At 40.7% G+C, this 27,475-nt stretch overlaps 1 protein-coding gene across 4 annotated transcripts; it reads left to right on the top strand.

Annotated features, from left to right (window-relative positions):
• Window positions 1–27,475, top strand: LOC128380044 (nucleus accumbens-associated protein 2). 4 transcript variants are annotated; one of them, XM_053339714.1, is made up of 7 exons: window positions 1–362; window positions 21,800–21,981; window positions 22,085–22,846; window positions 24,432–24,608; window positions 25,948–26,053; window positions 26,298–26,395; window positions 26,490–27,475. In XM_053339714.1, the coding sequence occupies exons 2-7, from the start codon at window positions 21,870–21,872 to the stop codon at window positions 27,020–27,022; spliced, it is 1,788 nt and encodes a 595-aa protein (XP_053195689.1). In that variant the 5' UTR covers window positions 1–362; window positions 21,800–21,869; the 3' UTR covers window positions 27,023–27,475. The 4 variants fall into 4 exon arrangements, with proteins under 4 accessions (XP_053195689.1, XP_053195691.1, XP_053195692.1 ...); XM_053339716.1 differs by lacking the exon at window positions 1–362 and adding an exon at window positions 20,107–21,394; XM_053339717.1 differs by lacking the exon at window positions 1–362 and adding an exon at window positions 20,107–20,695.

The following is a 27,475-nucleotide window of genomic DNA, read 5'->3' on the forward strand; positions in this document are numbered from 1 at the left end:
TGTACCTACAGTAACCTGGCAGGTCCGACCAACATGTCTGTGTCTTTAAAAAGAACTCTTTACCGACTGGTGCATGATGTCAGGCTGCTTGCAGTCCGTATACTGTTCATGTGAGCGGCGTTCACTTCCTGCAAAAGGGACAGAAGCGGGCAGAGAGAGAAAGAGAGAGTGGGATAGATAGAGAGAGAGAGATGGGGGACGAGCGGCCAAGATAGGACGAGAGTGATAGAGTGGAGCCAGCGGACGAGGGGAAAACCGGGGCCTGCTTTTTTTTTTCTACACCCCGCAAACTTTATAGGTTATCCGAAGAGAAAGCGTGTGCCACATCTGCAGCTGCAGTTTATGGAATAGCGACGAATCGGGTAAATATATCCCCCTCTGTCTTGGTTTGATGTTTACAGTGCCTGATATGTATGACGCATAGGTTTTACCATGCATTATTCCCTCGCTTCTCCCTCTTTATGTGTACAGTAGGCATCTGCATACCCCTGCAATCTGCTGACAGCACAGTATGATCATTCATTTTGATAAGAAAAAAAACAACTACTGCCTAAACTTGAGCTTCAACTTTCATAAAAGTAATGTCACGAAATGTGAAGATTATACGCGGAGGATGATGGTGATTCCCACAGCGTCACCGACAAGAATTTAATCAGACTGACAGTATGTGTAGTTGCTTTTCTTTTTCCTCGCAAGATTGTAGTTTGATGATAATTTGGGCAGCACTTTTGAAACCACAGGAAATAGTGTTGACACAGTTTCAACTGTATGAGTGGAGAAAGTGGCATGATATTATCGGTCTTGCGTCACGATGAAGTCAAAATCCCCCCCAAAAAATCTCCACCCATAATGCATCTATTGTAGTCCTATATGTTGCATGATTGCGACAGTTTTCAAAACAGCTGAAGTTGTTGCCGTTGTCATGGGGCATTATTTCACAAGTGTAGGATTTCTAATATGATCCAATACTATTGGCTGCCACAAGCATTAAAATTGTACTCGGTTCAGGCTTTAATTTAGCCTTTAGTAATTTGCTTCATAGTTTCAAGAGATGTTATGAATTCATGATTTAATACCTAAATTCTGTCTTCAGGCAGAATACGATCATGGACCAAAAGGGATCAAAACAATTTGATAGATTATGTTTGTAAGTCTATCAGAGTCAGAAATCAGTTGAAATGTTAAGGATAAATGTGAAAGTTGAAAAATAAGTTTCATCCTATCACTTGACAGTTGCCTGTACTGTCAAGAGTTGTCAGTTGAGACAACATTAACCTCACCTGAACCCAGTAGAAGCCAGCTGACTATATACAGTACATATAATACCGCCCCTCCTCCTGTGTGTACATGCAGTGTGTGTGTGGCTAGCCGGTGTGTAGCTTGTGGCAATTTTCTTCATTTCCTGTCACTTTCTCTCCCTCTTGCACAAGCACTTTCTTTACATCACCTTGCTCGCATTCTTGTTTTCTTAGTTGAGCCATGTGTTTGCTCTCAAAATGCCAAATATTTGTGAATTTGTTATGGTCTATATCTTCTCTTTGTCATGTGGTTACAAACCAGACTTTAGTGTGTAACTTACAGTATACCTGCAGCAGCATCGTGGTCACAGACAGACAGACAGACAGATGTTGAACAGGTTAGGTGCTGAAAATTGAGTCTAAGAGTGTTGCTTGAATCATTTAAGTATATAGTGTGAAGTTCACAGCTTTTTTAAAAACACACCTCTCACCATTTTACAGTTCTGAATCCCACATGAGAGGGTTTTCGTTCTGTTTCTGTTTCTTCAATGCATAAATGATCATAGTGAATAATACTGTACTTTCCTGTTGAAAATCTAAATGAGTATGCATCCATACTGTAGGTGTGCTTGCCAACCCTAAGGCAACACAAAGCTTTTATCGAGTTTATGATATTCCTCTCCGCCCACCCCACTATGGGGAAATCAGTTCGGAGTAATGCGGCTTTGTCAAGTTTCTATCTTAAGTGTTAAACACAACATACATGGAAAATGTGGGACTTTTTTTCTCTTTCTCTCTAACGGAGGCCCTCCAACACCACTCGTCTTTGACTTGGGTGTCTGCCAAAGGGCTGTGATGGCTCTCAACAGCTGTATTTGTCTGTGTGTGTGTGCTTGCATGTGGTGGGTGAGTGTGTTTGCTCATGTGTGCACGCGTGTGTACATGTGTGTGTGTGTTCTTGCCGTGTCCTGGGATGCCCTTCCTCCATAGGCCTCACACTATACAGCATTCCACAAGGGGGCCCGGGGCTGTGTGCAAGTGGGGAGTGTCAAGGAGAGAGAACGACAGCACGGTTTCAAATATAACTGATGCGGATGGTGACAGAGCAGGTGAGAGAGGGAGAAAAAACACGAAGTCTGTGAGATTCTTACCTCAGTGAGGGACTTGCCTCATCTCATGTTAAATGTAAAAAAGTTGGTGCAGGGTTAAAAATTAACTTTTTTGTCTGGGGGCCAAATGGCTAGTGAATGTTCAAATTTCACCAGCCACTCAATATATTATCAATGTCTTTTTGGCTAGTGAGTGAAGCAAATATACCAGCCAATTAGAAAATGTTACCAGCATTTGACTGGTGGTTGGTGTTAATTATGAGCTGGTTGGTGTTGTCTCAATTCATGCTACAGGTTAGCATTAACCATCACTTAATCAACATTAGCGGTTGTAAAAAAAAACTCAAGGTGATTTCAAGGTGGCTCAAGGTGACCTCAAGCTGACTTCAAGTGTTTGAAGTGTTTTTCATATTCTAAAGTTGTATTTTACAAAAAACAAACTCATAGGAAGAGTAAAACTGCTTGCCGTCATATTAAATTCATCTTAATCAGAGGTTTGTTTTTGCAAAAAGATTTGCTTGATTAAAAGACATTTATGGCTCCAAACTACATTCTAAGAAAAAGTCCCCCTGAAAGTACCACACCATATCACACAGAGCCAGTAAGACATTCATTTTCCTGTGTGTGTGTGTGTGTGTGTGTGTGTGTGTGCCCTCATGTTTGGTGCACTTTTCTCTGTATGTGTGTATACTTGTGTGGGGAGTGTGTTTATATGTGTGTGATTTTCCCTTCCTGAGACAGTGATGAGTCATTGCTGATGGTATGCGATACAGGGCACCAGTCATACATCATATTCTCATACATACACACGCCTTGCATTTTCTATGTAGCGCCAAGCTTGTTCTAGTTAAAGCCTGATGGACAGACTACTGCTGCCGGTGTGTACGTGTGTGTACGTGTGTGTGTGTGTGTGAGTGTGTGTGTGTTGAGGCTTGTTGATTGCTGTTCATGGAATTGAAATCCACACAGTGAAGATTAACTGTGAAGAAATGTATTTCTACTGTACTGTATGTTAAGCCAGTTTGGTTGTTTGCTCAGTGGTATCCATAAACATAGCTTGATCACATCATTTTTATAGCTGTCAAAAATACAAATGATATGTTTTATGTTAAGCTTGTTCTAGTTTTTGCTGCTTTTTTTTCCAAATCAGTTGGTCTGTACTCCAGCACAGTAGTTTCTTGTGTAGGTGTCAAGTTGTTTTTTCCTTGAAGTGGCAACAATTAAAATGTGCTCACAAATCATGCTGAACTATTTCCAGTTCTGCATTACATTGGCTCTGTTTAGTCAATATGCAAATCCTTTGTCAAATAGGTTTTCCTGTTGCAGCAAGTTTTTTTTTGTTTGTTTTTTTACAGAAAGCTAATGAACAATTTAAAGGAAAGTACAATATTTTAATTCTCTGATAATGTGAGACTAGTTCATATCTAGTATATTCCTGTAAACCTGAGATGACTTTGGTGTTTACCATCCAAAGGGTTCAAAAGATGCAAATATTACTCAGTTACTTACACAGGAAGAGTATCCACTCAACCGCATGAGTGGGTTTATAGTGGTATAAATTCTCATGAACTCATTGAATGCAGATGAATAGCAAACAAAGCTGGAGGCCCCATTGACCTGCCCTAGTCCACATATTTCTTTATCAAAGCCAAAATTAAGTTGGGAGTCACATCAAATCAGATTGAATGCCAAATGGGCTAATTTGGCAACGCAGCTGAAAGATAAATTTACTTAGATAAACTAAATTACATCCAAATGACCAATGTTCCACTCGCTTGTCTGTTAACTCATATGCAGAAGCTACTCAGTTGGCTTACATTGCCTACCTGAATCAATAGCGAAAATATTTGGTCAGCAAAAAAGGATATAAAGCTGTTTAGTTGTCTTGATAATACACTTATGACATAATCTATGAATTTGCCACTACAAGATAAGCCTGTTTCATGTTGTTTTAGCTGACAAAAAGCTGTTGCTTGGCAAATATACCATTTATATGTTCAGTGGAAGGTGTTAAAGGTTATTACCAAAGCCACAAAAGAGGGCAGGGCAGTTCCTCGAAATCCTCAAATCTCTGCTCATTTAAAATGTAACTAATGTGCCAGAATTTTTTCTAGGAACTGTACTACATACTTTTGCTGTTGCCTCCGACTTTCAGCTTTACTTGAGGAAAACACATTAGAGGATAAGATAAAAACATAAAGCATTTACAGTGTGTTTGCCTTTCTGTTTATTTTGCACTCTCATTTTTTATTCTCGCTGTGGTTTGAAGCACACACGCAGATAATAAAGCAGCTATGGATCTAAGTTTGTGAAACCATAAAGTCTAAATTTGGCTGCTTTATTGTCATGCACTGTGTGCAAACACACAGCTACAGTCCATCTATGTACGTACAGAAAAGTGAAAAATAGAGCGAGGGAGCGATTTAGAGAACGAGAGGATCAGCAAAAGCTATTAAGAGTCTTGAAATGTAACTGATTTGTGTTGCTTTGGCTCGCTATGTGCTTTTCAGGAAGCCCTCCAAGAATTTAGACAATGAACAGTAAACATAGCATGTTCCTTAGAACAATTCCACATTAGATCTCAAAGATCACGTGTCTATTTTTTCTCAGAACTGACTGCCCCCACACCACAGTACATTGCAGATGACTGTAGCAGCTACATTTCATGTTCCCTGTGTATGTACTGTACTTACACTTGACAAGGAGCTCTCACAAACTGACAAATGTGCAGAATCCTCTCTCACTCTCTCACTCCCCCTTTCTCTGTCTCTGTCTCACTCTCTCGCTCTGTCTCAGAGATTTCTGGTAAGTGACATGTTTGGCCGTTGGCATAATGCCTAGCAAGATCACATGGCATGAATGTCGTGCCTGTGTTGCGTGAGCTAGTTGTGTGTGTGTGTGTGTGTGTGTGATTGTGCATGTCTGTGCATTTGTGCCTGAGTAGAAAAAAGAAAAGAAAGGGAGCATGTGCACATTTGATTGTTCCAAGTATTTTCAGCATGAATAGGAGCACGTAACCATAGCAGAGAATTACAGAGTGCTGAGAAGTATGACAGGGATGTGTTTCTGATACAGTCATGAGATTGCGTTCTCAAACAGGATGGAGAATTAGATTTTGCACTTAATGATACTTCATAGTCAAAGCTATTTTGCCTCATTTGACGGTATTTGTGGCATCAGCATGTTAAAAATTCATGAAGGTTATGTAGCCTTATATAGAGCTTATTTCACTTGTTAAGGTAATATGCATTAGGAGCAATTCGAAAAAGCTGAAAACATTTTCAACTTTCTTGTGTGATCATCATCCGTATTAACTGGCACTTGATTTCCATTTCTGGGAACCTGTGTTGAACACCCTATGTATATTTCATTTACAGTACGTCGTGTTCACGATCATAACATCTCTGGCATTTGTGTAAACATCTCTTGAGAAAATATGTGGGCTTAGATTAACTTTTTAATTCCTCCTATCTTTGTGATGGCTTCATTAAATGAAGTAGACGGTATCCTGAATGGGTTTAGGACAGTTTTCCCAGATCGTCAGATTTATAGTGAGGGGACACGAGACTTGCTGTGAAAGTTAAACCTATAATTCTGGGGATGACACACTCAGACATGCGCAAGCACACACACACACGCACACACCAACACATAGATAAAAGCTTCACAGAATCGTGCAGACACACACACTCGCACAGAAGTAGACAGAGAGAGAGCACTGTGGATGGCATTTATCCTTGCAGACCACCTCAATTTTCCATGCTCTTTTGCTGTATGCTGTACATAATTAAATTGCTGCAAACTTCAAGCCTCTCTCAAGACTCATGCCAGTAAACAAAGCTCGCAAATTAGCGCTTAAGGTAATAAGTGAGGAAGGGAGATAGGCTGACCCCCTCTCTGTGGCGATGACCTGTCCTGTATGTGCTCTTCATGTACTGAGAGGCTGGCAGAATGCTGGTGGGGGCCAGTGGAAAAAGACAGGAATCTGAGGCGGGTAGTTTTCAGTACACATCCCCCCTCCCATTTCCACAGCTAACATGCGTTAGCAATTACTGCTAAATAACAGCACTACCTACCTGATGCACATCATTACAGTTGTGTTCCCTGCAGAAGGTAAAAGACATTTTAATATGTTTTATTTCTGGAAATGTAATTTGCTTTGTGGTTATTCTGATGACAACACTTAATTCTATAATCTGTTGATCTACCCTGAATTTGTAAACTTATTTCTAAATATTAAAGGAATAGTTCCACAATTTTGAAAATAAATTAAGAAAAGATTGATACCATTCTCACATTGCTACATTAAATACAAAGCTGCAAACAGCTTAGCATTAAGACTTGAAACTGGGGGGGAATGCTAGGTTGGTTCTGACAGATGGTTAAAAGAAATCCACCCACCAGTACCTCTAAAGTTCACCAATTAAACAGTTTAATATTTTGTTTATGTCATACGTTAAAAAGAAGAAAGAAAAAAAATTAAAAACCCAGCCGGTTTCCTGGCAACCTCACGGCAACAAGATTCTAGGAAGTCGATGCTCCTGGCCAAGAAATAGTCCATCTCATAACCTCCCATTAAACCACAACTTGTCGTTTTTACAACCCATGGTTTTGTACGGATTAAACAAATTAGATATTATGTCACATGTTCATGAGTTAGCTTTAGAAGTGCTGGACTGAAACATGTCAAGAAATATTGGAGGGATTCCCATCAAATTTTGGTCAGCCTATTTGTTGTCCCCAGAGGATGAATCCCATTGACGTTGGTGATCCCCTGACTTTTCTTTTTGCGCCACTAAGAGGTTGACATTTGTGAGCCAGACTAAAATATATTGAAAACTATTTGGTGAATATTCCCACAACATTTGCTGCACATACTCAGGTTGCCTAGAAGATACATTCTTATGACTTTAGTGATCCTCTGACTTTTGCTTTAGCGCCGACAACAGGTCAAAGTTTTCTCACAAGTATCACAACATCTTCCCAATTAATTTGAGATATTCATGGTACCTAGATCCAAGTCCTAATAATGTTGGCGATAGCCTGGCTCCAGCATCACCATGAGGTTGACTTTTTTTTTCTTTATTTTTTTTTTAAACCGAAATATCTATTAACTATTGACTGGACTGCAGTGAAAGTTGGCACAGCTACATGTGATGCCCAGAGGATAAATTATAAAAACTTTAATCGTCTGATGATTTATCTAGTGCCATAATCAGGTCAAACATTTAGTTTGTCCAAAACTAAATTCAATATGCATGTTATTATGCTGATATGAGCATTTAGCTCAAAGCATCACTGTTAAGCAGATCCTCAAAGCTGCTAGCATGGCTTGCTTTCCTTTATGCTAAGGTAAGAAAAGTGGCTGGTGGCTGTAGCTTCATATTTACAATAAAGCTGTGAGAGTTGTATCAATCTCAAAAGTCTCAACAAAACAGTGATTGAGTGACTTTTATCAAATTATCAAACTATGCTTTAATATAAATAATTTTGTTTTTATTGAATAAAATGCTCCTTTGTAGCTAGGACATGAAAACAGCAGGCCGCATTGCTCCATATCACAAGCTAATTGTTTCTTGCAAGATAAATATGTGTCGTAAGCATTTCTCTTTTATGTGCGTGTTAATTTTGGTGAAACTAAATGAAATCACCATTTTCTAATTCCCAACTGCATGATCTATATATCTATACGTAGCACATACGTATATCTATGGAAAAAATGCATGGGATTTTTTTAGCTGTGTGGGCATGGTGCTTTTTTCTGTTTTCTGTTTTTTCTGTTTCTTTTGCTCAACTCTGACTTGAGAGAGAGATAAACAAGCTGTGCTCACATAGGGCAGCTAGGCCCCTTTCAGTGTTTTACCAGTGTAATGAGGTTATCCAAGGTGACATGTTATTTGAGCACATGTATGCTAGCTTAGTCTGGTGCTGACTGGAAGATTCTTAGGTCACAGTAAAGTGTGTGTGAGTGGGTGGAGGTAGGGAAGGCTGAGTGCATGCACTCCAAATAAATTTGTATGTATTGCTGTGCACATGAACAAACCGTCTTTTATGATACATTTCAACACTAGACGACATTGTGATTTTTATCAAGGGAAATCTTTGCCGCATGTCATGAGACATTCTTTTGATTCACCTACCATGATCATGATATCAAACAGCATTTCGTTCCCCTGTTGCTTTTTTCCATGGAAGAGAATGAATTACAGCATTCTCTTTGCGCTAATTGAAAAATACATGGGGATCTCGTTGTGGGCACCGCTCTCTCTGTATGTCTTTGTCTGCGTGGGTGTGTGTGTTTGTGTATGCCTGTCTGTAGACAGTGGGGCACTGATGCTGAAAGATGTGTCCTCATTTTTGCATTGCACTGGGCTCCTCTGGCGGACATGTTGGGCTGCTCTGATGTCACGCATGTGTCACTGTAGAACATTCAGCTCAGGAACAACAGCGCAGAGTGATCAAAATGGCATGTTTATGCTCTCAATATCTCCCCTCTCGCTTCACTTCTGTGACACTCACTCACTCTCTTTTATACACACATGAAACTTAAAGACACAACTAGTCATTCAAGTTGTTTTTTTCTTCTTTTTATCATCATGATCCACCTACTAGGATCTTTTTTTTCCAATACAGAAAAATACCATTGCCAAATTCCGCCCTCTTTAATTTGTTCTTGGATGTAAATCCACTGACTTAATTTATCACAACACATTTTCATTAAAACTTAATTGCAATATGTCAAATGTTCCCATCATTACAAAACACTGCAACAGGAAATAAACTTGAGTTGACCAGTTGAGACACTTGAAGGTCCTAAAATGGTCAATTTTTAGAGCTAAATAAGGGCCATATCAGAAGGTAATCAACTCTTAGCTATAATTTTTCAATGTTTAGCTGGAAAGCCATTACAGTAAGATAGTTTGTTGTTGGGTTCTTTTAGAGGAATGCCCATGAATTATTAATCTGTGTTAGAATTATTTTATTTTCAGAAGGCTCAAATCTTGCTGATCAAGAGGGCTGAGATCAATCAGGCTGTGAAATTGCTTAGTAAGAAGTAGGATGGCTTATCATTTTTTTCTTTTTCTTTCACTGTATCGTAACATTCATTGAGTGAAACCATTTTTCAATAATTTTATAATAATTTGTTAGTGGCTTAAAACTACAACTATCATTGTAAAAACCTGCTGACTCCCCACAGGTTACTAGGACCGATAAATGTATAACATCGAATAAAGCTTTATTTGACTTCTATATCTTCTTTTGACATGGATGACTGAATTTTCATAGAAAAATATCACAATGTTGATAGAACAGATGCACAAAATGACCATCAACCACAAAAGACTGTAACAGTTAGATGCGAAAGAGATGAGTGGAAGAGGAACATCAATGCTGTGGTAAACATTTCAAAGATAAATAAAAATAAAAATGTCTTGTTTAATAGCACCCTTAAAGGTACCTCACCACCAATAGTGCTATAGAGCAATATTTTATGAGTATGCCTGGGTTTTTTTTGTATTGTGCATGCACTCTCCTTCCACTGGTTTCACACTACGTGGCTGATTGACTGTTGGTGGCAGTAACACACATAGAGGTGTAGCAATGTGCCAACATGGCCGTTAGGAAGACTGCAAGCTAGCAAACATGCATGTAGACAATTCAGTTTTTTTATATTTTATGAGCAAGAAAGTGCATTTAATGTGTTTATTCTTCCGCAAGGATATGCATAATATTTTTCGTTGAGTAACAAAGTGTGAATATAAACAAAGTGTATTTTGTTTTTTCATGGTACCTTTTTAAAGAGGTCATATCATTCATTTTGTTATTTTTATACTGTTATGATGTTGGATGTGTCTAAAACATGATCAGAGCTCTAAAACTTAAGGTGAATGCATCTAAAATGCTCCCTGCAAATCAAAAGCTCAAGCTTCAGACTGCTCTTAACGCTCCATTTGCAGTGTCCTTTAAATCCATCCCCTCCTCCGTCACTTCCGGTGTGCCCCAGGGCTCTCTCCTGGGGCCTCTCCTCTTCATCATCTACCTCCTTCCCCTCCTTTCCTTCTGCAAATTTAACATTCACTTCCACTGTTACGCTGATGACACTCAGCTCTACTTCTCCACTAAACCTTCATCCGCTCTCCCGCCCACCTCCCTCACTGATTGCATCACTGAAATAAAAATCTGGTTCACCCTAAACTTCCTTAAATTAAACAGTAACAAAACCGAGGTTCTCCTCATTGGCACCAAATCCACTCTATCCAAAACCAACAGCTTTTCTCTCACTATTGATAACACGTCTGTTTCATCCTCCCCCCAGGTTAAGAGTCTGGGTGTTATCCTTGATAGCACACTGCCCTTTCAATCCCACATCAATAACATTACCCAATCTGCCTAATTCCACCTACGAAACATCAATCGCCTTCGCCACTCCCTTACCCCCAACACTGCCTCCATCCTTGTCCACAGCCTCGTCACTTCCCGTCTGGATTATTGCAACTCTCTCCTCTTCGGCCTTCCTCACAAATCCTTACATAAACTTCAACTGGTCCAGAACTCAGCTGCCTGTATCATTACTCGAACCCCCTCCATCCACCACATCACTCCTGTCTTCCAACAGCCATCCACAACCTCGCCCCCCCCCCCATATCTGTCCAACCTCCTCCATGTTCCCACTCCCTCCCGCTCCCTCAGATCCTCTTCCTCCATACTGTACACCTGTCTGTCCTCTCCGCCCGTCTCACCACTATGGGGAGCCGAGCATTCAGCTGCTCTGCTCCCCATCTCTGGAATTCATTACCACCCCAACTCAGAAACATCGATTCATTCCCCCATTTCAAATCACAACTCAAAACACATCTGTTTAAAACTGCCCATTCCATCTGATGCCAATTGCTCTGTCACTTTATTTTTATATTTTATTTGTATTGTTGCTTCTTTTTAATGTGTTTTTAATTTCTGTGACTTTGTACGGTGACCTTTAGGGCCAAAAAAGGCGCCTTTAAATAAAATTTCTACCACCTCATAGTGACATCAGATTTTTCACGGATGCCCACTAATGGCAGTCCACTCGCATATTTCGGGTCAGATTCTGACTCTAACAAGTTTCCATTTCAAGTAAAGAATGAGGAATAGATGTGAAATGTGACTTCTACCATTGGCTGCTGGCGGGGCAGCTTTTGGAATTTGACCAATCAGAACAGAGTGGGCTTGAAGGGCTGTATAAATGTCATGTATTTCTTTTTTTTACTGTAAATCATGCAGAGATATTCCATTAGACCCCCAAAATTTAAATATAGACCTGGAAATTGTATGTTACGTCCCCTTTAAGTAGAACTGCAATAATAGCTCATTATGAACAGAAAACAGTTTTAACTCTAGGTCAATCTATTCAACAGATCAATATTTGAATACATTTAGTATGTAGATAACAGTAAACTAACAAATAAAACCTTTATATTATCTCACCACTCCATTCACTTGTTATCTTTCTGTAAAGCATATGTCTGTGCAGGATCACAGCCGATAAGCTTTCATTTTATGCTGATTCACTCTATTTCCTTCATGTTTCACTGTCTCATGCACCATGAAAATTAAATCATGTTTGGAACAAATGCTTAGGGTGTGTCACCACTGATACACATACACTCACATAGAGACCTCCTGTGAAATCTAACCTAATTGTAGTCCTTGTGTGACAGTCAGTGACACTCAGCAGGCCATCTCATGGCCCCTGTTGTCCCCAGATGAAGGTCATGTTAAAAAGGATATCAATAAAGTTTTAGGACCTTGTGCATGTAAATCAAAGTGCAAGCAACTGCACAAATCCACTGAGTTTTAGCATACTTGAGTATCAGATGTCTTGTGGCCAGAAGCGCTAGCACAGCACAGACACACCTGATTTGTAATTGTACTTGCAAGAATAAATTATCAAGGTGCTCAAAAGGCAGACTACCACAGCCAATTAGCTCCCTTTTTACCGATACACTCCCTGTTATGCCACAATCACAGTTTGGAAATGAAGGAGCACATTTGAGATGCCACAAAAGCTTCTCTTGAGAGCACATCAATGTCCTTGTCAAAGCAAAGTCACAAGGCAGGAGTACAACACCCCAAGCGTGATGCCAAGGGCAAATAATGTCTGTTTCAAGTGGAGTTCACTTTTCTGTGAGGTAGACAGCTATCTGTGCACATATAGCACATATAACACTATACATGATAAAAAATCTCATAAATTCCTCTGTTTCATTCTTTCCATTTAGCTGCTAGTTTATTTGGTACATGTAGCTAAAACTAATTGCATAGCCCTACAATAAATCTTACCTTCGTAAAGTTATAATATTCAGCTTTATTTGAAACAATTTTAGAGAGGTGTGGATTCAACTTAACAGCCATTTTGGAGTTTAGAGTGTGCTGCTGTTCAATACTGTGTTGTACAGAGAGGTGTTTCTAATATTAAGTCCACCACAGTCACTATAAATCAAGACAATCAAGCATTAGAAGACTCTCAAAGCAGCCATGGTCTAACCTGTCAAGTACATGACCAGGTACCAGTGCAGTAAAAATAAGGACTAGATAGAAATGTTTTTTTTTATTATTACTAGTTTTTGTTTTTTTTATTAAGCAGAGAAACAACACGATGTAGACAAGTGCTTAAGAAATAAAATAACCAACAAGAAAGTAATGCAACAATCATCAATTTGCTTAAAAAGTTAATATGGCTCTCATTCATGGTCTGACACCCTTTTCTGACCATCTATCGCAATAATCTTCATAATGTCCCTAATGGTGCAATTATAAATGCCACGCATACCAAAATTGACACCTCCGTCAGTTTTCCCTTCATCAACAATTTCTTTATGTCACGGCAATCCATACATTTACAAAAGAAGCAAAGGTGGGAAAAAAGCAGCTTGAGCACATTAAAATTGATACTTTTCTGCCAGAAGATGAGTGCGTGGCAGCATGAAATTGGCCCTTAGGCAGCAAATGTACAGTTCTGTGTTGTATTTTGGACACCCGCTTAGTCACATGGTGGCTGTGTGGAGATGTCCATGCAAATGATTTATTAGCTAGAAACTGTCCCAAAAAAGACACATCACATGATAGTACACATACTGTATTCTTGTGTACACAAATGTTGCTGCTTAACATAGACACACTCATTTTGCTGAAGCCTCCTGAATCATTTCTGGAAATGGTACACTCTCTCTTCCCTCCTTTTCTTCCTGTATTACTTACGTAGCTTCCTTTTAAGTTAGAAAATGGGGGAATTTTCAGTCTTGTGTCAGTGTTTGTTCAAAATATCTGTCTTGCGTGAGTCCTTGTTTCCACGCTGCTCTAACGTCAGACTCATGTGTTGCTATAAACTGGAACGACCTGTAGGCCCCCGTGGTTCTGCAATACGAGCTTAGTGTTGCCGAGAAATCCAAATGCCCTTATCCTCTAACACTTTCCCCTATTTGTTCTTATGTTATACTGGTATTCTATTCCCCTTTTCATTTGTCATTTAGCAGGATTTGCTTGTTTTATTTTCAGGGCTCTTTTTTCTGTTTGTCTTACAGTTTGTCCCCTCACCCACAACTCTTTCTGAGTTTTACTTTTGTCTATCACTCCAACTCATTTTCTTACTCCTCTTTTACTTTCCCTGTGACGTTTCTCTTTTTTCTTTTCTATTTGCATCTTACACACACACACACACACACACACACACACACACACACACACACACTCCCTCTTTCTGTCCTCTCTCCGTCTCTCCGTTTGTTCTCCTATCTCCCCTTTGTTTCACTTCTCTCATTTTAATCTCCCCTCATGTACCTTCAATCTTTGTCTGTGACTTTATTTCTACCTCTTCAGCTCTCAACTGTGTGTCCAAAAGTCATATATATTCAAGGGTATATAGGATGATAAACTTGTGTGTATTGGTGTATGCAGCCTTCATGATGCCCTAGCCACCAGAGTTGTGATAGTAGATGATGCTACTGTTTGTTTGTTTACCTCCCACAGCCACTTGGAGTCCATTAGCAATGCCTTTGCCTCAGGAGGATCACTCACACACACAAGCGTACACACACACACATATATACAAATACATGCTCATGCTCTGTCTTTCCCTCTGTCTTGTTTCCACTCACGCACATCATTGCAACTACAAGCTACACTGACAGGTAGCCCAGTGTTACAGGAGCTTTATGTCACAACTTAGGGTTTCATAAAGTCCCCAAACACATGTTGGAGTTTTAGTTGCAATATATCTTCCACTTCAGAGCTGCTGCACAATTATATGATATAAATATTTCTGTATACATGAGAGTGTGTTTTTCCTGTTTTCTCTGCACTGGATAAGCAGTAATGTTATTGTTCATTCTCACAAATGACAATTAAGAATTAATCCGTTTGATTTAAGGTGATCACATAAAAACACAGCAGCAGCAGGCAATACTTATTCAATAAGGCTGGGCAATAGACCAAATTTATAATATTAACAAAATTATCTTTTACCAGTTTGAACTTCACTCAAACTGCAATAGCCAGTCATTTAATTTTCTGAATTACATGATTTAATTTAGAATATCTACAACAACTGCAGGGCTGTCACTTTTTCAAAATATCAAATAACTGAAAACTAACGCAATATTCCAATAGATTTGAACACAACCAACATAGCCTAATAACCCCGAAGCACATTTAGAATTGATGTTGTTCAGTCTATTTGAGTGTGCAAGCTTTGAAAACAACACTGATGTATTATCACATTTTAAAGCTGACATACTATGCACATGTACAGGTCTATAGTTTTAATCTGTGGATCTACTGGTATAACTTTGTATGATTTACAGTTCAAACCCTTCATTATTTATCTCATATTGACACCTTATACAGCCCCTCAGTTAAGTCTCTGTCTGAAACAGGCCGTTTTAGTTCCTGTCTCTTTAAGCCCCCCCCCCCCCCCCCCCTTCATAAGCCCACTCTGTCCTGATTGGCCAGCTCTAGGAGGTTTCCCCTCGGGAGGCTTCCATTGGCTCTGGAGGTTATGTTAACAAAGCATGCAACAAACTACAGTAATACTTTGTCTTGTTCTTGACTCAAATGTCAACTTCTCAAATATATCCGTACATGTTTGAGCCGATATCCATTCAGAAATGTGAGAGTGGACAACGCGAATGATACATTAAAAAAACATAGCGACAACATTAGTGACAAACACTACAGGCGGCCGTTTAATTGAGGGTCTACATACGTTAACCTAACGTTTTGGAACTTGGATGTGTTTATCATAGATAGCTAACATCATAACAGTATATGAATAAAATAAAATCACAAAAAGCCTGTGTCCCCTTTATGTAGATATAGCTAACGTGTTAGCATCCGAACACCAATTTACGCATCCAGCTGATTCAGAGTAGCATTAGCATTCATTTGGAGTCATACTTCTGGCTATATATCAAACGTGACTCCAACATTCACTCTCCTTTTAGCTCTGTTTTGATCTCCACTAACTCCTGAGAAAAATAATGCAGTTAATTACAGCCCTTTGTTCCTCAGCCTGCCAGAGCCATATGTGAATGGTAAGAAAGTAACCAAAACAGTGAAGATGCAGGTCAAAAAACCAAAACAATGAGAGAACTGTAAAGTCAAGTGATAATTCCCTGTGGGTTCATTGCTATGATTTTCCCCCATCATATCACATAATCATTTGTAACTGTTACTATGAAATATTGATTACAGCTGCTTTACATGGCAACCAGTGACTTCAGATTTGTTGTCATATATGTTCAATGAATCCATCAGGTGAAAGTCCAGAAAACTCTTAGTACTTTATTAGTAAGAACAAACAAATCAAAGGTTAGGCAGCACAATAAGTTAATAATCAGGCACTGATTCATTAGAAACTACTTTTTATTACATTTCTCAAATTAATTATACAGGTTGTAGGTCCAGGTTGTCCAGGTTTAACAGTTGGTTTTCTACAAGATTTTATACTCACTTTGTCATTTTTGTATCGCCACAGACAACATTATGCCATTAGTTAAACCTGGAATTCAGCCTCTTTTTTTTGCTCTAGTCAGACCACGAGTTACATTATTGGTGCATATTGAGTGAATACAAATGGAAAGATACCAGACAATATTCAGCCCACAACAAATCATTTCATAGTTGTCTGTTTGTTACATAACTGTGTGAATCATAGAGAGACTCTTTTTTTTCCTTTTTGTTTGTTTGTTTTTTTAAAGAAAAGATGATTTTGATCCTGACTTTGTGCAGACAACTTTACCCAGCGGGGCTATACACAGAGAATGATGTTGCATTATAAGCAGTGATAAGCAGCCTCTCTCACTCTCTCTCTCTCCCTCTCGACATCCCATAATGATACTCAGACAGACTCAGGCAGACACCCGCTCAGTCCCGATTGGTAGAACTGTTGCCAGGGAGCGTTGCTGTCTCAACGTGGATAGAATCTGTTGTCTGGTACACTTTAGACATGAGAACAACTGCAGGATCTGAATATTTATAACGAGGGGACTGTTCATATTGAGATTGTATAGAGGCAACATAAGCAAGAGGGGAAGGATCTGTCCCTATTCGTCTCACTTTGAAAATTTCTTTTTAGTTCACTGTTCTTTCGCTGATTGCTATAGTTTTGCAGAGGTATTAATCAATGTCATACATTTTATCCACATTTCTCTTCTTAATATATGTTTAGGTTGAAGTTTTTGTGGTATGCATCTTGAATAAAAGTTGGTGCCAACTTAACTTCAAGACTGAACTTATGTTAACTATTCCAAATGGCGCCAGCATGAATCATAACTGTGTATGACTTTTATGGTTTTATGTTTGAATGTTACCCTATTGTCATTTGATAGGTGGCTACAGTATAACTAGTAATTAAAATCTGTGTGTATGTGCGTTTGTGTGTGTGCCATCTGGTGAATCGTCTCATTTCTTCACATTATTCAAATATGCCTGGACCTGCTGCTACAGTTAATAACACTGTGCGTAGGTATGAATCCTTGATTAAAATGGATGTAACACATTCCAACAAAGCAGACAACGGCAATCAGTACAGCATTCAAATCTCATATCTCGACACACAAATGACAACGGCACACATACACACTCTCACACACACACACACACACACACACACACACACACACACACACACACACCTGACATACAGTGCCAAAAGTCAGAGCTGGGTATATAACAATGATTATTAAAAACACGCCTTGGTATGTGAACAACTTTGACATGGAAATGCAAACACACACACAGTAAGAAATGAGGCCACCAGCAGCAGAGTAGGCACGCATACGCACACATATAATCATTCGTTAGGCTAACAAGTTGAGGGAGTTCATGCCTTATATTTTTTATCAGGGGTGTGCAAAGTCTATATTTAATGCAGGCAGGAGGAGGTTGCAATTTGCATGTTCATGTTTTTGTGTGTGTATGTGAGTGTGTATAGGTGTGCTTTTATGTGTGTGTGAATGTACGTGTCTATGCACCCTCATCATGAAAACGACATGCATACTTGTTTCATATTCATTCGTGCATACATTTCCATGAACCTGCGGCTGTGTGTCTGTGTATATGTGCAGTGTGGCACTCCGCCGTCCTGTCTGCTTGACTCAACATATTCTCCGTTCACTCTCCTCTGCTCTTTCTCTCTCTCCCCTCCCTCTTCCTCTTTTCCCTCCCTCCTCCCCCTCTCACTCTGCCCGGCTGGCACGTACATGCATGTCTGTAGACTCTGTACTGTGCTTGCTGCCGTGGCACGCGCCAACCTCACTGCAATGCAGCCCTGTGTGCATTAATTGGCAGAGAGACAGTGGGTACGTGGTATGCAGGGCGGGAAGGATAGAGAAAAGAGAGAAGGGAGAAGCAAGAAGAGGCAATGTAAGGACACAATAGTCACAATAACTGATGGACAGACCGATGGACAAGCAGTCTGGCAGGTTCACAGAGGGACAGACAGACAAACAAACAGAATGTGTATTGCTGAGTGTGCACAGGGAGATTACCTGACTGTGTGTTGGAAAGAACAGGGGGGGAGTGTGTATGTCTGTTTGTATTAGTGTGTTTGTGGATTTGTGTCTCCTGCATTTGACTGTGCTTTTTGTGTGTGCTCACTCATGTGTGGCTATATGTGCCGTGCAGATATCACACTGCTGGGGCAAAGCTCTCTAAACCAAATTCTGACTCACTACATTGAGCGCTTTGTGATATCCTCCCTTTCATATTTCCGCTGTGACTGAAGAGTAGAAGTTTGCTCAGTTTAGCACAACTTTCTCCACTTGAGGTTTCTTTGGCAAAAAAAAAAAAAAAAATGAAGCACAATATGTCTGGATACTTTCTGGGGACACACTCAAATATAAAATTGCTGTGCATCAGCTGTTTAGTTTTTTAAACAGATTGTGTATCATGAGGTGAAGAGATGGAGCAAGATTTTGAAATCATCCACCGAAATGTGTACGGCCCTCATTCGAAATGCAGCACAGAGGTCAGACAAAGTTTTTACTGTGACAGGCCTGAATCACACTGCAATTACATGTGTTTGTGTGTGTATAGTAAGTCCTCACATGATGTACAAAAACACTTAGGCCTACTCATCTTTCACAGTAATTTTGCATTCATATCCTCCCACACACACACACACACATATATACACATACACACACACACACACACACACACACACACACACACACACACACACACACACTTCTCTCTGGAAGTTATCCTCCCTGTTAGCCGTTGTCTTTGCTTGCCTAACACTGGCTGCGACATCTGGCTCCTGTCCTCCCTGATTCACATCAAGGCAACATTTAGGGAGGACTTCTATGCAAGAAAAAGTAACAACTGAAAATACAGAAATGTCACCTGAATAAGCTAAACTGCCAAACTGCAGGCGTAAATTAATCATTTCATTTATCAGTTCATGCAGGAAAAACAAAATAGTCTTGCGTGAAGACAGTACTTCTCTCTGCTTGTGTGTAGGTGTTTGGCAAAGAGGTCTTTGCATGATTCAGAGAAAATATACAACACGCTCGAAAGTAAAGCCTCCTTTTTTTAAAACTATTGTCTTCGAAAGACCGCAAGAAAAAATGGGAAATACCTTCAAATGATGGATTGTGTTTCTGACTAACCTTTTAAATTGTACAATTGGAAGGATTAGAGGATTACTGCATCACCTACAGTATATAAAGCTTCCTTCTAGTTTGGTAAAGCTTTTGTTCACCAAGATGTGACGCATTCTCTCCTGACTTGCGTCAAACAGGGATTTCAGAAGTTTCACTATTCACTGTCTAATTAATTAATGGTGACTATGACCTCTGAGAGCTTTTTCTCATTTCTCTTTTGTCTTAGTCATTCTCCTCCTCTTTCTGTTAAACCATATAGGCGTCTGTGTCCAGGGGCAAGTGGCAGAAGTTGCTTCAACCTAATTGTCTTTCTCTACTCGTACTGTCCTCAAATGACTTTCTCTCTGTCTCAACTCTCTCCTCCCTCCCTCCCTCCCTCCCTCCCTCCTTTGCTTCTCTCTAGCTCTGCCCAGTCTCTGTCTCTGTCTGTAACTGTAGCCTGTGTGTTTCTCTCCCTCCCACTCCCTGCGACGTATAGATACTGCATTGATCAGACACACGCACACAGACACATGCACACACACGCACACACTGAGCCTCCCACTCCTTTCATCATTGATTCGCTCTGCTCTGCTCTGCTCTGCTCTCTCTTTCTCCCTCTCTCCCTCTCTCTCTCTCTCTCTCTCTCTCTCTCTCTCTCTCTCTCTCTCTCTCTCTCTCTCTCTCTCTCTCTCTCTCTCTCTCTCTCTCTCTCTCTCTCTCTCTCTATCCCTCTACACTGGCACTTGTTGAATTCAACCCCTAGAGAATAGAGAGAGGGGAGAGAAACAGAGAGAGATAATGACAGGGAGGCAGAGGGAGGCTTTGAGACAGCGCTAGAACAGACAGCAAGCAGAGAAAATGGGGCTTTGGAAGATCTAGAGATAGAAGATATGCTGTGGAAGACAGACAGAGAAAAGTCGGCCAGACAGCAGAGAGAATCATTTTTCAGACAGTGGGAATGACACTTTAAGTGAAAGAGAGCGTCGACCAGACGGAGTACATCAGACTGCTCTCCTTCCATCTCTAACTACTCCTCTTCTGTCCCGGTCCTGACTTGCTGGTGGTGTGTTTGTGTGTATCAAGGCTCCATGGTGTGTCTCAACCAGAGGACTGGCTTACACAGGTCAGAACTGTCTGGGATAACAGTGAGCACATTTTTCTGCATTTGTGCATGTGAGAGAGACTGTTAGCGGGGGGAAAAGTTGTGTGCTGGTTTCTCCAGGTGAGTGCTTGCATGCCAGAGTACACAGTAATTTCCCTATGCAAGCCTGTGCTGTGTGTGTGCGTGTGTGCCAGTGTGCGTGCATTTAGGCATGCACACTTTTATGTAAGTAAGCCAAAGTGCATGTCTGTTTGTATGGAGTGCATGAAGTGGGAGAGAAAGAGAGAGAGTGTGTGTGAGAGAGGCGGTGACATTTTTTTCAGTTTGTATTCCTGGAAACTGTTCTGCAGCATTGCTCAATAATGAAACTAGTGCGTATATGTATGTGTGTGTATGTGTGTGTGTGTGTGTGTGTGTGTGCGTGTGTGTATATGTGTGTGGGTTGGTGGGGAGAAGAAAAAAACTATGACACAAGGTTCAGGGAAGGAGAGAAGGTGCAAATATGCCTGGAGAATGTTAGTGAGAAGGAGTGAAGAAAGCTATCAAAGTTAATATAGAATTGTGTTTAAGACGTAAGTTGTTATGAGTTTAAAAAGAGGACGAATGCTAGCAAAGGTATGTTGTGGGAAAAAATCAGGGAGAACAACTTAAAATGTGAAAAACTGGTTGAATTCAGTGTGATTTCATCCGTGAGAAAAGTTCTGCTCGAGGCTGATTTACAGGTCATCAGAGTATTGGTGTGGATGCGTTGAGAGTGCAATACTGATTTGAGTCTAAGCTTCTTGGAATATAAGTCATGTAAAATAACTTAGCCTTAAGGTATTTCACAGCATTTTCATGCACTGTATACAATAGGCATGGTAATGTATTTGTTTCTTTTTTTTATTGTGTTTTTTTGCTTTTTTTGTGGACTGACTTGACTCTTTCTTTCTCTGTCCTGCCTCTACTCTCTCACCCACTATCTCTTTGTATCCATCTCTCTTTCACACACCTCTCACTTCTCCCTCAACTGTGTTCATTTTCTCACTTCATTTCAACTCTATTTCCATTTTTGCTCTGCCTCCTTTAAGGTTCTCTCAATTTTCCCTTTCTCGCCTCTCTACCTCCCTCTGGCATTTCTTTTCATCTTTCACGCATTTTCTATTCACTCCTTCTTTATCACTGTATCTCAAGTTCTCCAATGGGTTCTCCATACCCTTTTTTCTTTTTTTTCTTTTTTTACAGATGCCTCTCTCGTTGGCAGTGTTTGCAGTGAATATCTGAAACCCCATCTTCCTCTTTGTCTGCGTTCAACATGTCCCAGCTGCTCCATGTGGAGATCCCGAACTTTGGAGCCACAGTTCTGGGCTCCCTTAATGAGCAGCGCCTGCTGGGACACTACTGCGATGTATCGATCCTGGTCAAAGGTCAGTTTGCTGGAAATCTGGAGATTTTATTTCAGTGACAGAACTTTGAAATTACATGATTTTTTAAATCAATATCAACTTGTCTCTTGTTTCTATCAACCAGGTCAGGCGTTCAAAGCCCACCGGGCTGTTTTGGCTGCCAGCAGCCTCTACTTTCGTGACCTCTTCAGCACCTCCACCAAGACCCAATTTGAGTTGCCCTCCTCAGTCACACCTGCTTGCTTTGAGCAGATCCTCACTTTCTGCTATACAGGGAAGCTAACCATGGCAGCTAGCGAACAGCTGGTGGTCATGTACACAGCTGGCTACCTCCAAATCCAGCATATAGTTGAAAGAGGCATGGACCTAATGTTCAAGGCAAACTCACCTCACTGTGACTCGCAAACTGCAGGGTCCTTAGAGGAAACGGGATCCGAGCCACAGAGTCCTTGTAATAATGGTAACGGCCTAGCGGTGGCTGCTCTTTTGGCAACCCCTGGTTGGTCTCCATCCCTAATCATGCCGCAACGTAAGATTAAACTGGAGGGGGCTGACCCAACACCCCTGACAGTACCTTCAACACACAAGATTTCATCTTCGGAGTTGGGGAGTCGGCTGGCGAGGGCAAGTTCCTTGTTCTACACCACGGCAGCAGGGACCCCCATGACTGGTATGCCTTCTTACCACCTACAAGGGCCTGGTGGAGGTGGAGCAGGAGGAGGAGCTGGAGTTGAAAGGTCCAGTCCTGGGTCATCCAGCCTTCCCACCACTGACAGTCCCACATCCTACCAGAATGAGGATGAGGAGTTTGAGGAAGAGCCATATGACGGAATCACAGAGGATGCCTACAGTCATCTCTATGGGCGATCAGCTAACCCCTACGGGAGTGAGTATACTGTTGTATTGACCCTTTTATAAAATCTTTGTAAAGTGTTGCAGTGCTTAGAGGTACTTCAAACACTAATGTCATATTTGGCTGAGAGCACTCATTACTCTCTGGATTACGTTTCACATTTCACATACTATAAAACTATAGTGGAAAAACTCTCCCAAAAAAAAACCCCATCAATAATATTTTATATCATGTTCCAGTACACAAAGTATTATACTATACAAACTATTTTGGTATTTAACTCTAAACCCAAACAAATTGAAGTGGTCTAAAGGAAAAAAGGGTCAAATGAGCAGATGCTATCAAGCTATCCTGCATCAATTTTATTATCGTATTCACTTTCTATCCATGTAAGATCTGACTAAGTGCATTATTTTTTCCATTGCCCTTGGCTCAGATGGAGGATTTACATTTGATATCAGATCGATCTAAAAGTAAAACTCTGCATGACTTGCAAAAATATATAACCATAAATGTTGAACATATGTAGTTGCTCCTTGTCCAGAATTGTTATGTATTGTGCAAAAAAAACAAAAAACAAAAAACGATGCACGTTCATTTCATCCTAGTTACATTATTTAATCTTTCATAAATCATGTATCCTGCACATCTTGAAAAAGCAGGATGTTGAGCCTCCAGTGTGTGTGGGTTCTCTCAGCATAAAGATAGCTTTATGGAGTTATGATTGGAGTGCATCGTGACCAACAACAGACTCCTTATCACAGCTCCAACAGCTGGTCTGTACTGCTTTTGGTAATGGTTTTCTTCCGCACTTTCATACTGGTGCACATTTGCCTACACACGCAGGCATAGGTGCTATATTCACTCACGTCTGCATTCACACACACACACACACACACACGCACACTTTCCATTATTATGAGCATCCTGCAGCTCAAAGGCATCACACAGGTTTGTCAAATTCTAGAGTTTCAGATATTTATGAAATCCACTCTATCTGTAATCAGTCAGAGCACCCCAGGGTGACATTGTGGGATATTTGAGATCTATGCGCATCTTGCCTGTGTGTGTGTGTGGGTGTGTGTGTCTGTGTGTAGGCATAAGTGTGTTCGCACATGCAAATGCATTAATCAAAACTTTTTGGTATAGAATCTGTGCATGTGTGCGTGGAAGTGAATGAATGAGTTTTTCCTGCTCTCTGTGTGTACGTGTTTGTGCAAGCCCTCTCAGAGGTAAGAAGAAACAATTTTGTGGGTAAGGACTTATCACCCAGCTTCGGATCTGTTCCCCTCCAAAACTCAAGTTGCTGATGCAGCATGGCGACTTATCTGGGATACATCTGCAATGCTCTAAAACATTTATGAAACACAAAAAACTTTTATGAGATTACCTTAAACTGCTTTACTGATTAAATTAAATTAAATTTTGTAGCATCTTTTTAATCTGGGGAACAACAACAACAACAACATATGTGTAGATAATAGTATAGCTTTATAGTTTATAAATCAGTGGATGGATGCAGACATACAAATGTATCTATTCCTGATTTGCTTTGTAACACAAAACCTCTTTGGTTTCTGGAGTATTTTAAGGCCTTTTTTGTGCTTGCTTTCATCAGTCCAGGACAAGCCAGAGATGGCGGCGGTGCCCTTGGCCTTGGAGAACCGCAACTGTGTGCTGATCCGCAGGGACCTGGTGGCGCTGCCTGCAAGCCTCATCAGCCAGATAGGCTACCGCTGCCACCCTAAACTCTACACTGAGGGCGACCCTGGGGAGAAGCTGGAATTGGTAGCTGGTAGGCACATGCATACAAACATCCTATCACATGTACTCGACACATGTATAGTACTTGAAGTATTCTTCACTTCTTCCCCTTTGCTATTTCAAAACACAATAGTTACAATTAAATTTAACTGATTAAATTAATTTCAAGTAATAAATTCAGAAGCTTAGAGAACTGAAATAGAAAATCTTAAAAATTAGTTAGACTTTTTCTTAAGTTCGCAATCCAGCCAGATTTAGTAGTCTGGTAAGGAAGCCATTAATTTAGGAGGCAACCCACAACCCAGTGACTTCTCTAATATGCCTTTCAAACAGATGTATTCAATGTACATTTGACCAATATGTGGTTGCTGGAACAGATAAATATCTGGTTATCACCACTCAGGCTGACTTGAGTCTCTAACTCATATATTAGTGCTCAACCATGTAATTAAGACATTTTGGTTAAATTATGTTTAAGTGTCAATAACATTAAATTAAATTGTCATCCCTAATTAAAATGTCTGCTCACCAAAGAAGCTTTTGAGGTCAGGAGGAGGGTCATGAAACCATTTCAGATGATGTGCATTGAGTCATTCAACTGCCATAGTGAGTTTGACCCACATCACTCTTCTGAAAGGGATAAAACAAAGCTGCAGAGTTTCTCTGCAGAGATAGAAGGCTGTGAGAGAAGGACAACCATCTCTGCAGTCCTCATTAATCAGGCCTTTATGGTGGAGTGACTAGACAGAAGTCATTCCGGAGTAAAAACCATATGACAGCCTGCCAGGACTTTGCCAAATGGCACTTAGAGGGCTCTGTGAGCATGAGGGAAAGGATTTTTTGGTATGATGAGACAAAAATGTAACTCTTTGGTCTGGCTGCCATATATAGCTCTTGGCAGTCAGACCAGAGACTTACAAAAAGACTGGTATAACACAACTTGTATCCAACCTTACAACGGAGAATGGCAGAAACAGCTCTAAGATCTCCAATGAATATGAGTTCAAAAGGTTACCACATAGTCAGATTTGACCAGTGTCATTCCTGAATTAAGTTTTTAAAAAAGACACAAAGGAAACATGTAACGTGTGATGAACAAGATAGCATTGAAAAGAAAGAAATAATTTAAATAGTGCTCTGTTTTCATGTCCTTCGACTTCAATTCCTCTCCTGATTTCTAATCTCACTTCAGCTGAAGCTTTGTTAAACTCCATTTAAGATCTCCTTGAACATGAATTTTAAATGTAACAAAAGAATAAAAGATGAACTACTAATTGGAGGAAGAGAGACCCAGAGACTCTTCAAACACAAAGAAATGGGCTATAATGTGATTCCTCACAGCAAATATCCTCTTTTTTCATGCCACACAGGTACACAGGTGTTCATGACTCGAGGCCAGCTGATGAACTGTCATCTATGTGCCGGTATCAAACACAAAGTCTTACTCCGGCGTCTGCTAGCCACGTTCTTTGATAGGTGAGTATTAAGACATGTGAAACAAAAGAGAACAGTTTGTATTAGTCTTTAAGGGCCAACTGTGAGAGTTGACTTCTGTGCACGACTTCAACACTACTGCTATTTGTCACAAACCAACTTTCACACTCCATCTGTGGCCATGTTGTGCAGTGCGGTTAGTTGTGTGTAATCCCATGTTCATGCAATGTACAGTATGTGCCTGTTGCTGACTCTGCCCCCTGGTGTTGGCTCTGTTGCCTTGCAGAAACACTTTAGCCAATAGCTGTGGGACAGGTATCCGTTCTTCTACTAGTGACCCCAGTAGGAAACCCCTGGACAGCAGGGTCCTCAACGCTGTCAAACGTGAGTTGATTGTCTAAAACATCCAGAATATGCAATGGAATTTTCAAAGAGGATAATTTGTATACATGAGCTTTTGCTTTTCCCTCTTTTACAGTCTACTGTCAAAATTTCAACCCTAACTTCAAGGAGAGTGAAATGAATGTGATTGCTGCTGACATGTGCACAAATGCAAGGCGTGTCCGCAAGCGGTGGTTGCCCAAGATCAAGTCCATGCTACCTGATGGCATGGAAGTGTATCGTGCAGGAATGGGCATGGGTGCTGCTGTGGGCCTGGGCCTGGCACTGGGTGCCCCTCAAGCAGGGGTACACCTCCCCTTTGAGCCTGACTTCAAGGCCCTTGAGCAAAGGTTGTATCCAGACCGCAAGGACCCTCTCAGGACTCACCCACCGCTGACAGAGGGCAGCCCCGGGTCTGGGGCGGCCGGAGCGGAGGCTGAAGGTGAAGGTGAAGGAGTAGTCCAGGAGGAACAGGAAGAGGATGAGGATGAAGCTGGGTTAGAGGGTGTAGACGGATCATTGGGGGCGCCATCTTTGATCCCAGGGGCTGAGGCGAGCGATTGTGGTGACACGCCGCCTGAGCAAGAAGTAGAAAGTTTTGGACAAGGTCTGAGGGTGAATGGACAGTGAATGTCCTTTTTGGCGGCCACTCACATTGTGAAATCTGTTTAACGCTGCATTTTCTTTTGCTTGCTCTCCACCACTCTTTCTTCTCCTCTGTGCTTCCTCAACAGAAATTATTCGGCACAAAATGCTGCGCTCGTAGATCTTACTATAAAGGAATTTGTCACACATGCATGCGCACACGTGCTTGTGTACACGCATATTTACTTGATAGTGGAAGCAAAACACTGATAGTAGAAGCAGACACAGGCATGGCAGTACTACATTCAGAATATCAACCCTCCACCGTTTCCTTAGTATATACAGTGTTTACTCAGTATTTTGGCACAAGCTGCAATAGCAAACAAATGGCTGTAATGATTCATCATTTCAATGCGATACAAAAGAAACAGCTGCTTTGCTGGCAGTTTGTGGAATTTGATATTATGATTTTAAAAAAGATTCAGTTTTCTTTGAAAG

Source organism: Scomber japonicus, chromosome 19 (assembly GCF_027409825.1).
Source record: "Scomber japonicus isolate fScoJap1 chromosome 19, fScoJap1.pri, whole genome shotgun sequence".
In the NCBI taxonomy this organism is placed as follows: domain Eukaryota; kingdom Metazoa; phylum Chordata; class Actinopteri; order Scombriformes; family Scombridae; genus Scomber; species Scomber japonicus.